This window comes from Monodelphis domestica, chromosome 5 (assembly GCF_027887165.1).
Source record: "Monodelphis domestica isolate mMonDom1 chromosome 5, mMonDom1.pri, whole genome shotgun sequence".
NCBI lineage: Eukaryota > Metazoa > Chordata > Mammalia > Didelphimorphia > Didelphidae > Monodelphis > Monodelphis domestica.
Window position 1 is genome coordinate 320,178,776 of NC_077231.1, and position 12,104 is coordinate 320,190,879.

Genomic DNA, 12,104 nt, shown 5'->3' on the forward strand with positions numbered 1-12,104 from the left:
GACTGACTGATGGTTTTCAGCAATAGATTCCTTTGTTCAGATGTTTTGTAAGTTTCTTGGATCTGTAGACCACATTCAGGATCCTGTTACCTACTAGTCAAAGACAACTAGTCAGTGCTGATACAGGGATTTCCCATACTGAATGTTTATCCTTCACATATTTCATAGATGCTCTGCACGTCGACTAGAGTCTAGTGATGCAGAAATAGAAATGAAATGATACGTGCCAAATTCTATTGGGGAAATACTGCATGCCAAAGAATCAAGTATAAAGCAATTTGAGGGGGGATAATATCTAAATAATTTGAGTGTGGTATGGGAGATGGCACCCACATTGAGTATGGGAATATTTAGAAATTTTAAAAAATGTCTGGAAATTTTTCAAGAATCTTACTTTTTCAGTATTCAGACATTGTTGACAATTTCCCTATGCTTCATATCTCCTTGTGAGGAAAAATTTTCCCCTAAGAGAGATCAGCACATGCTATGTAATTCAAGGGTTTATGGGCCTTCCCAAAATGACAAGAGTTTTCATGAGTTTCCCATGGTCACACTTGCTGGCCAGTATTTCTCATTCAGTATGTGATTCAGCATTTTTTTCTGGACTCTGAGGATGGCTATTCCTTCTCTAGAGATTCTTCCCTTGAAAAGAAAAATCTAAGAGGTTCATCAGCTGATATAGCCTTTGTTGATTAGAAAAGATCTGTGGTACCCTATATTTATTAAAAAGATATTCTGCATGGTTCTTTGAATCCCAATACACCTTGAACTGATTAAGCATTTTAATCAATCAATTGTAACACTTTTATTAAGTTTCTATTAGGCATTAGGCACTATGATACATGATAGGGAAAATTGTATACACAAACACACCCATAGTTCCTACTTGATATAGTCATATTTTAACTTATGGCTGTGGCATCAGTAACCACATCTAATTCAATCTAAATATTTAAAATAACTATAACTGGGAGATGTTTTGATAAATATAGGACATATTCACACACACACACCCCCACCCTATATAGATAGATCAGTACATACTGAATATATATTATATATATGCTATACATGAGCATATCTGTATTAATCAATCAACCTATCTATACTGAAACATGCTCTTCATCTCTCCTTCCTTCTCAGTGTCATGGGTATGCCTTCACTGGTTTTAATAATTTAGTGATTATATGGCTCAAGGTATATCATGGGGTGTAGATGACATTCAGAGGGGTTCAGAAAAAAGTAAATTTCATCATAAATTAGGTCATCAGCTAATGTTTTGAAAAGGAGCCCTTCAGTGATCTTTAAAGAATAGACTAGGTTCTGATAGAATTCTCAAATATCCATTACCTTAGAAATGACTTACTATGATATTAGCCTCAAATAATTATTCATTTCTCTCTAAAAGCTATTTGATGTGGTTTATTTCTTCTTTATTACCCTCCTTCCTCTTTTTCTAACCTTTCTCCTTTCTTTTCCTCCCTCTATTCTTCCATCTTTTCCTCATTCCTGCCCTTTCTCAATTTCATACATATTTACTAATTATCTACTACATGACAGGAATGGTACTAGATGGCATTGAAGGGAATACAAAGGACATTAGATCATGTCTGAGTTACACATCATGTAGCACATGATGCAATCAGTTACTTTCCTTTTACATAAACATACTCCCTTTCTTAAAAAATATTGATTTGTTTTATTTGTATTTTCAATGTATTTTTATTTGTAATTGGTGCTTGGCTGTTTTATTTTTTTTAACTCTTGATTCAGGTTATATTTCTATCTTTCCAAAATAAGATTTCAAATGAAACACACACACACACCCTCTAAATGCTTTCCTCACTTTATTAATTTCTGTATTCAAACTCTATTCCCCATTCATGTTTAGGCAAGAATGCTCTCCTTACCATTTCTCCCCAAATCTAGACCACCCACTACTGTGGTCTATGGGTCTTTCTCATGCTTTAGCAGTTGCTTTAGATTTCTTCCTATAATCCTATTGATAAATTTCTGAGGACTGGCAGTTTAAAGTTATCAATTAATTTCAGATTCAAGTACAACTGACATAGAATGAAGCAGCTTCAAGGCTTCCATAATTTTCTGAGTCAATAAAGGGCCCTTTGAATGCCAGTGGTATGCCTACTAGATTGGCATTTGAACTTTCTATGCTTGACTTTTTGTTGACCAGTATTTCCAAAACTATATTGCATTACACATTATTATATATATTTTATTTTACAAGAACTGCTGGAAAAAATGGAAGAGTATGGGAGAGATTAGGTTTAGATCAACATCTCACACCCTAAACCAAGATAAATTCAAAATGGACAATTGGCTTAAATATAAAGCAGGAAAGTATAAGTAAATTAGGTGAACATAGAATGCTATACTTGTCAGATCTATGGGAAAGGAAAAAATTTAAGACCAAGCAAGAGATAGAGAATATTACAAAATGTAAAATGAATAATTTTGATTACATTAAATTGAAACTGTTTTGTACAGACAAAACCAATGCAACAAAGCAACAAATTGGGAAGAAATATTTATGACAAAGACCTCTGATAAGGGTCTAATTACTCAAATTTACAAAGGACTAGATCAATTGTACAAAAAAAATTAAGCCATATCCCAATTGATAAATGGGCAAGGGACATGAATAGGCAAATTTTCACATAAAGAAATCAAAGCTATCAATAAGCACATGAAAAAGTGTTCTAAACCTCTTATAATTAGAGTAATACAAATCAAAACAACTCTGATGTACCACCTCACACCTAGCAGATTGGCTAAAATGACAGCAAAGGAAAGTAAAAAATGTTGGAGGGGATGTGACAAAATCATCACACTAATGCATTACTTGTAGAGTTGTGAATAGAGCCAACCATTCAGGAAGGCAATTTGGAACTATGCCCAAAGGGCTTTAAAATACTGTCAGCCCTTTGATTCAACCATACCACTGGTGGATTTGTACCCCAAAGAGATAATAGGGAAAATACTTGTACAAAAATATTTATAGCTTTGCTTTTTGGTAGCAAAAAAATGAGAAAATGAGGGTGCCCTTCAATTGGGGAATGGCTGAACAAGATGTGGTATCTATTGGTGATGGATACTATTATGCTCAAAGGAATAATAAACTGGAGAAATTCCATGTGAACTGTAACAATCTCCAGGAACTGATGCTGAGTGAAAGGAGCAGAACCAGGAAAACATTGTACACAAATACTGATACACTGTGGTACAATTGAATGTAATGGACTTCTCTACTAGCAGCAATGCAATCACCCTGGACAATTCTGAGGGACTTAGGAGAAAGAATGCTATTAACATCCAGAGAAAGAACTGTGGGAGTAGAAAGACAGAAGAAAAACAACTGATTGATCGCATGGTTTGATGGGGATATGATTGGGGATGTAGACTTTAATAATATGGAAATAGGTGTTAATCAATGATACATGTAAATGGAATTGCTCTTTGGCTATAGGAGGGGAGAGGGAGGAGGAGAGGGAAAGAACATGAATCATGTAACCATGGAAAAATATTCCAAATTAATTAATTAAATAAATTTAATAAAATAATATAAATAATATATTTTACACACACATTTGAGGTATATTTTTTGTTACTTAGGAGTATTTGACTCCTTATGACTCCATTTGTGGTTTTCCTAGCAGAAATCCTGGAGTAGTTTGCCAGTTTTCCAGTTCTTTTTCCAGTGGTAGGAACTGAGGCAAACAGAGTTAAGTAACTTGCCCATAGTCACAGAGCTAGGAAGTGTCCCAAGACAGATTCAAATTCAGAAAGATGAGTGAGTCTTCTCCATTTCAGGCCCAGTGCTCTATGTACTGTGCTGCCTAGCTGCCCAAAGAGGTATCTAATCTCCAATTATATTTTACTTCCTAAACCACAACCATTATTTTACATTAACACAGACAAAAGTATAGAAAATTTATTTTTGCCATTAGAAATGGAAATGCAGAGTTCGAGCTGCCAGCTCATATTTCTGGAAGTTAGCACATCTTACCGAGAAGATTTTCTACTCCAAACATTTCCTAAATCATTTCTCTGCCCTTTCCATATAATCAATGCAAATTCTTTGAGCTAGAGAAATATTATAAGGAATACAATTAGGATTTATTAAAAATGCCATCCACAACATGCATATTATTTCATTCAAAAAGGTTCCCCTTCAAAGACACTTGACATTCAGCTGCTTAATTTATTGGTGTGCTCAGAAAGCTTTAAGGGAAAGAATTATTCTTCCAAATTCTTTGTAATAATAAAAGGAAGTATAATGCTTTGATTACAAATTGATGTAAATTTTTCTTCACCTGTGGGGGGAAAAGTGAGCTGTATTTCTTCTTCCTTCACAGTTTTATCAATTGCATTATGTTTGGACCACATTTTGGATCACACCTGGGTTCTGGAACAAGTTGTCTGTCATATTCAAAGGACCAGGATGGAGTCCTGGCAAACCTAGACTCGGCCTTCTTGAAGATATCCCTGAGGTAAGAAAAGTTTAGGGCAGCTTTTTAGTTTCACATTATTTCCACATCCTGATTTGCTTTATTACAGCAATTTTGAACTCTCTAGGAACCACTGACTATAAATTAGAAGGAGAAACATGACTTCAAAAATTGAGAAATTAAGAAAGAAGAGGTAGATTTGAATCCCTCCTCCCTCTTTCGGAGATCAGGAACTTACTGAATTTTAAGCATGATTTCGAATATTATGATTTTTCAACAAATAAGATTGAGAGTAATATGAAACAAAGCAATTCTTTGGGGAGCTCACTTAAAACTCCAGTCTAGCTCTATGTTTTAGAAATAAGCAATGTTTAAGATGTGAGTGCTACTATTTGATTAACTAGTACTTATTGAACTGGTCACTATCTTAAGGAGTTAACATCTACTTTTCTAAAAATACAAATGGGAGAGAAAGAATCACTTTGAATCAAAGTTATCCCGTTCAACTCTTGCACCATGAAAAGAGAAGATTGGTAATGGCCATGGTACTCAATGGTATGGACAACAGTTAGATAATTCAAGTAAAGTTAATTCATTATAAGAACTGATTTATTCAATCAATGATCTCTCTAATCTGATGAATATCTTCTTCCTAACCTCTGGTAGCATTAGGGTGGAGAGTGCTAAGTTTGGGACATGAAGAGGATCCTTAGCTCTAATTAACAGCCTTTTGGGCAAAAGGGTAAAGACCAGAAATCAGTTACTGCAAACTAAAAGATGGGACAAATTAAAAGGAAGGTTTGCCATTTAGCTTGAAGAATTCCATTTCCTAGACAAATTGTAGCATTTAAAAAATCCAAATATAGATTCAATTTGACATGATTGTTCATATTTGTAGACTTTTGAGCCTACCCAAATGTAGCTGTCTCAATTGCCATGTTCCTCCTTAAGATGGAGTCAAATGGCTTCTACTGCCCTCATTTATCTTCTCTGGTGGTAGTTGGTTGTCCTACTTCTGCTTTATCTGATTCTAGAGTTGACCACATTGTTGACACTGATAGACAGGGAGAAAGGGTAACTGATATGGCCATCAATTGCTCATTCGTTTTAATGACCAATATGAATGTTCTTTGGTGATTTTTATTATCTTCTTTTTAAACCCTTACCTTTCATCTTGGAGTCAATACTGTGTATTGGCTCCAAGGCAGAAGAGTGAAAATGTCTAGGCAATGGGGTCAAGTGACTTGCTCAGGGTCACACAACTGTGAAGTGTCTGAGGCCAGATTTATACCTAGGACCTCCGGTCTCTAGTCCTGGCTCTCAATTCACTGAGTTACCAAGCTGCCCCCTTTTTATTATTTTTAAAATGAAATCCATCTGTGAAAATCCTGCGAAATTTGAACAGCTTTGGCCAAATCATCTAAGATACAGCCCTTACATTGTATAAGTATAGGGCCTGAGATGCTTGACAATGGTCATTAACTACGAATTCTTATAGATCAATATCTTACATCATAAAGTTGAGATAAAAATGGATACGTGATCTAGACATAAGCGGAGGTATCATAAGTAAAGAAAAACAGGCAACATATTGCCTATATATTTTATGGATAAGAGAGGAATTTCTGTGTCAACAAGAAATGCAGAGCATTGTGAGATGTAAAATGGATAATTTTGGATACACTAAATTGAAGCATTTTTGTACAAAGGAAAGAAACATTGCCAAGATTAGAATGAAAGCAAAAAATTGAAAAACTTTCTAGAAAGCCTCTCAGATAGGGGTACCATATATAAAGTCAATAGATAACTTTGTCAACTTTGTAAGAATAAGAGCCATCTCTTAATTGATAAATGGACAAAAACTGTGAACAGGCAATTTTTGGATGAAGAAATCAAAGTCTAATATATAGGTATATGAAAAACGCTCCTAATCACTACTGATTAGAGAAATGCAAACCGAAACAATTCTGAGCTCTCCTGTCACACACATAAGATTAGCTAAAATGACAAGAGGAGTGGGAGGGGGGTGGGAAAAGAAAATCATCTTTGCTTCCAATGGATAATGTTTGAAAATGACCAAATAAAACAATGTTAAAAAAAATAAGACAAGAGGGGAAAAATAACCAATGTTGAAGGGATGTGGGAAAATGGGGACACAAATACACTATCGGTGGAGCCATGAACTGATACAGTCATTTCCGAGAGCAGTTTGAAATCACTCCCAGAAAGTTATAAACCATTGCTGGGTCTGTTTTCCGAGGAGATAAAGGAAAAAGGAAATGAGTCTATATGTTCCAAAATATTTATAGCAGTTCTCTTTGTGACAGCAAATAAATAGAAATTGAAGAGGTGCCCATCGATTTGGGAATGACTAAACAAAATGTAGTATAGTTTGTGGTGGAGTGCTACTGTACAATACGAAATGCTAAGCAGGCTAATGTTAACAAAAATTGAAAAGAACTACCCAGGATGATGAAGAGGAGAATGAAGAGAACCAAGAAAATACCATACAGAGATATAGATTTGATACTTGAAAAATAAACTGTGAATGATAAATGAAGAGAGAACTAAAAGGTAGAAACATGCAAGATGTTGACTTCTGTGAGGTGGGAATAGGTTGTGGATAAATTCCATTAAGAAAAAAAAATCTAGGAATTCTAGTGACCAGCCCTGTCCTCATCAAGGCCTGGGAGAAGGGTGAGACTATTACTAAGAGATTTCAAGCCTAGCCTTCATGGCACTGCTAACCTTTATCCCTTAATTTCGGAGAGAACCTGGGGAAAGGGAAGTGACAGACAGAGATTCAGAACAGGCTGCTACATGATAGGTATAGAACAGCAGAGATGTCAGTAGCTTTAACCAGAAGCCCTGTGTCCCTGCGTTAATCGTAGTTCTGCTAAAATTAGGACCAGAAATTCTAAAAGCTAACCCTTATTTAACTAAGAATTGCTGAATTATTTTTTTGAGAAAAACATTGCCATTCTCATGGCACCTTAGGGACCTGCCGTATTTGGTGAGGACCTGTAAAATCCAGTTGTACTTCCAGGGATGAGCTTAAGCTGACCAGAAACTTGTTTTTCTCCTTGTTGTAGGTCACAGGAAAAGAAGTCCCTTTTTCTGCTCCTATGTCTGGCTCACTCCAGCTGTATGCCTTTGTACACTTTGCTCTAATGCTTGGTTTTTATGAGGATACATTTGCTGACCAAAGCGTAAGTAATTCTCCAATGTTTAGCTAAGTAAGGAGCGAATGATCTAGTCCCTTGTGTTTGAGCACAGAAAAGCTCACTCATTAGGTCAGGTTTATTACTCTGTTTTAATGAGTTCTGTTCATCCCAGGAAGGATCTAAGTCAACCCTGGAAAAAATGTTGAGGGATCGGAATTCATTTCACATTGAACCCCTAAAATGGTGATTAGACTATGTCATCAAGGTTCATTATTGGGAAGGGTTCACATCCAATGATATCTTGGGAACTTTTATAAATTAGTAAGCCTAGGCGTAACTGATGACTAGAAAATGCCTTTGGGATTGGGCAGAACCAAGTTCCAAACCAGGGAATAAAATATTTTTGGAGAAGTATACTTTTATTTCCCCTTCATTTTTTCCCCTTATTTCAAGTAATAAACTTGTATATTGTCCTAGAGACAGGAGATCCTGGGTTCAAATCTAGCCTCAGATACTAGCTATGTGGCCCAGGGCTTAGCCCTTATTGTTCTTCTGCCTTGGAATCAATACACAGTATTGATTCTAAGATGGACGGTAAGGATTAAAAGAAAAAGAACTCATATATTTCCTTTAAGACATATTCAAGGAAAAGCAACTGCTTGACTACAGGGGTGGAGGGGATATGACTGGAGAGACTCTAAATGAACACTAGTGCAAATACCAACAACATGGAAATGGGTTCGAATCAAGAATACTTGTGATACCCAGTGGAATCGCGCGTCGACTATGGAATAGGTGGGAGGGGTGGGGGGGGAGAAAATGATCCTTGTCTCCAATGAATAATGCTCGCAAATGGCCAAATAAAATAATGTTAAAATAAAGACATATTCATGGAAAGGTTCACTATCATTATGTCCCACCTTTAGGTCCTTGGATTTTTACTGGCTATGGGTCATTCTGTGAGTAGGGCTCCTGGGGAGCTTACAAACTCATCAAGAAGATATGTGGCTATGAATAATTACAATACCAATCTGTTATGAAAAACCCAATAAGAGAAACACAACCAATTCCTATAGGAATTTGGAGGAGAAAGAACTTATCCGTGTCTAGAAACTATCAGGAAGGTGCCACAGAGATGACATTTGACATCATGCATAATACAGGGAAATGGAATCTGGAAAAAATTAGGTTCAAATACCTATTCTTTATGCTTACTAGCTATGTGACACTGGTCTTAATCTCTTTGAGTATCAGTTTCCTCCTTTGCCATGTAAAGGAGTTAGACTAGATGGTCCCTAAGTCCCTTGTAGATTTAAATCTATGAGCCTACGAGAAAAGGCTTAGCCTGAGCTCAGCAGAGTTGGGAAGTAATTCTACCCTAGGACAAGAATAAAAGATAAGAAAAAACTCAAAGAGGGAACTTGAGACATTTGTAGCACATGGGAACAGTCGTTCTAGCAAAGTAAGTTTTGCTCAAGTGTTAAAGGTATTGAACCCTGGAAATGGGAGTTTGGACTTCTAGAGAGACTGATTAGGGAGGTGACAAGAAGATGGCAATTCTTTTGCAAAGTTTATCTGGCAGCAGGGTCTACTGTCAAATGGAATGAAGGGAAAGGGAATCCTGAGACTAGAGGTGAATATCCCATGTGCTAGTCCAGGCAGGTGATGATTATACGTGAACTAGGATGGCGAGCCTGGATGAGAGGGGATGGGCAAGAGTGATACTGAAGGAGATTTTATAGGATGTAAAGAATAATTGTTTAAAAGTTGGGAGAAGAAAGACAGGTGAAAATTGAATACAAGACTGATTTGGCAGAATTTGGTGACACCAATAAGAGAAAAAGAAAGGAAGAAGTTCAATATGGTTTGAGAATTGATAAAATTAACATGTTAGTAGAATAAGTCAGGAGGTCCCACAGACAGTTAAAAGTAAAAATAAGTCTGGATCTTAAGCAAATAATTGAACCAAGAAATTTAGATGAATGTTCCCTATCTAGGTGTAATACTAGAAGTGATGAACATTGAGAAAGAGACCAAGGAAGGAAGTATGGTGGGTAAGAGAAGCATTCTTGAATGAAATCCAGCATTTAATGCTGAGGACTCTGATTTAGATGTCATAGACCCTTTTGGTGGTAGACTGGCAAGGCCTCTGGACCATTTTTTAAGAAAACCAAAAGAAGTACAAAGGAGGCCAATAATATAGAGTTACAGTTATTAAAATGTTGGGAAGAAACACAAGTTCACAGATGCTAGGTTAAGACCTCATTTGAAGCCTTGTCCACCTCTGCTCTACCTGACTCCAAGGTTAGGGTTTTAGCCTCTGATACTGAAATGTCATGAAGAATCTTCACACTAAAAATATATGGAATATATTCATTTTTTCAAAACAAATATATGAACAGAGAAAAAAACTTTTAAAAATAAAGCATTAATGCAAATAAAGCAAATTTTGTTATCTTCTGTCATTAGGAAAGAGGAAATCCTTTCTGACTATATATTCTGAATGATGTAAATATTTCTTAGAGATTTTTTAGTTGATAAAATATTGATGGGTCCCATTTTTGCTTCAGGCTTATTTGCCAAAATCTACATATGCACATTTACATGTTGCCAATTTAAAGAAAACAATAACTGTGAATACAATAGCAATCCCTTTTGTTTTTGTTTTTACCCCAAACTTAAATAAAACCCTGGTGTTCACACTATTCACATCTGCTGGTAAGGCTACTTGGGCTACATTTGAAGAAATGCTGAGTCACAGGAGAAAATGGCCACCCTGCTACACATTTAGTGGAATAGAACACTGACCTAGTCATTCTAGTATACATTAAAAAAAATCTTGAGGTGATACTGTATGGAAATGCTCTTTTTTAATAAGAATCTTTCCCACGGTTGAACCAATTATCTTCTTCTTTAAGTCATCTTTCTGATATTTAATAGAGACAAGGCACAAAAAGCAATCCTCTATCCTGACACATCCTGGACAATGTTCTTCCATGTCCCTTCCACATATTGAACAAGTCTTTCTCTAGGCATTTGTTTCAATTTTACAGACATCATTGTACCCCTTGGTTAACTTCATGTCAGCTCCCCTTTTGTTGCTGGGTTTTAAAAAAATTGGCACTCTGATTTCATTAATATAAAGAACATCTACAGATCTAAAGTTCTTCCATCATGGAGAGCCTTACAGAGATGCCGAGGGCTTGCTCAGGGATATATGGAGAGTATATACCACTGGTAGGCTTCCAAGCTAGGTTTTCCTGACTCCAAAACCAGTTCTCTCACCTAATGGCTGTTTCTCTTATGTTGCTCCTACTCCAACACTCCAGTAGTCCTGTAATTTCAGTTATTTGCCCATTTTTTTATCAATGAAGATTGCAACCCATCGATGGCTCTCTATTATTGGAGCCTCACTTATGTTCTCACATAAAAACTACTACAGGAACTCTATCCACATTTCTAAAGACCATCCACGCCATATTCTTTTCCATGTTAAAATTGCATCTCATTTTGGAACCCTTCTCATCAGAGTCCTAAATAGCCAGGGTAGAGGAGTAATAACAGGAAATAAGATTGCAAGGAGGAGCCTGGAACTCATGTTCAAACTGTCCCAAAGAATAAAGGAATGTGATATACAAATTATATAATCATTTAATGAAAACTCACATCCTGATAATATGTGATAAATCAGCAAAAGTCATCTAAAGGCTGTTATCAGGGTTCTCGTCCCATGTTATATAAACTCCAGACAGATTCTAGACCTCCGCTTTGAAGCTTTATCAATAATTTTGAGATGATTTTGATACGTTAATGAACTTACCCCAATGGGACACAGATAGGAACTCATCCATTTTCTCCAAAACCCTATAAAATAGAAACCTAAAACTCCTGCCCCCTGAGCTGGCTTGCATCTTCATTGAGTCTATGCTTCCTACTTCTCCCAACTCTAATTCATGGTTGTATGAGAAATATTTTCTATGTCCCCCAAGACCTACCCACCCCATCCCTATCCTCTTCTACAATATTGCCTGCCTTTACTACCCATCCTCTGTTCCCTCACCATCTGCCTCTGTATCTCTTTTGCTCTTTTTCTCTGTATTATTAATTCTCTGTATTATTAATATGGGGTTGCAGCCTTGTTTTCTGTTGCCAATTAGTATCTCCTGGCAATTACTCCTGGAACTGGATGTACCTTTGCTGAATTTATCATTTCATAAATTAAGTATCAATTCATTTTCTAATCAATGTGGAATCCAACAGAGTAGAGTAGTCCTTGCTTTCATTCTGTGATGAATCTTTTTTTCCCTCTTGTTTATACTTGTGTTTTATGACATCCTTTATAGAACAAATCTGTTTTGTAATTATGAAGTATTTTTCATCCTATACACACCCACAATTCATCTGTGCATTGTGGTCTATATCCTCTACTGATTCAATCCTTCAGAACTTTCCTCCCTACTCCAGATTTATGATT

At 36.2% G+C, this 12,104-nt stretch overlaps 1 protein-coding gene across 1 annotated transcript in view; it reads left to right on the top strand.

The window, feature by feature from the left end:
* The window catches only part of AGMO (alkylglycerol monooxygenase), a 381,369-nt gene that overhangs the window by 184,501 nt on the left and 184,764 nt on the right, over positions 1–12,104 (top strand). Inside the window, exons 9-10 of the mRNA XM_007505432.2 lie at positions 4,374–4,508; positions 7,559–7,675. Coding sequence (XP_007505494.1) covers positions 4,374–4,508; positions 7,559–7,675 — 252 coding nt within the window. The remainder of the gene's footprint in view (positions 1–4,373; positions 4,509–7,558; positions 7,676–12,104) is intronic.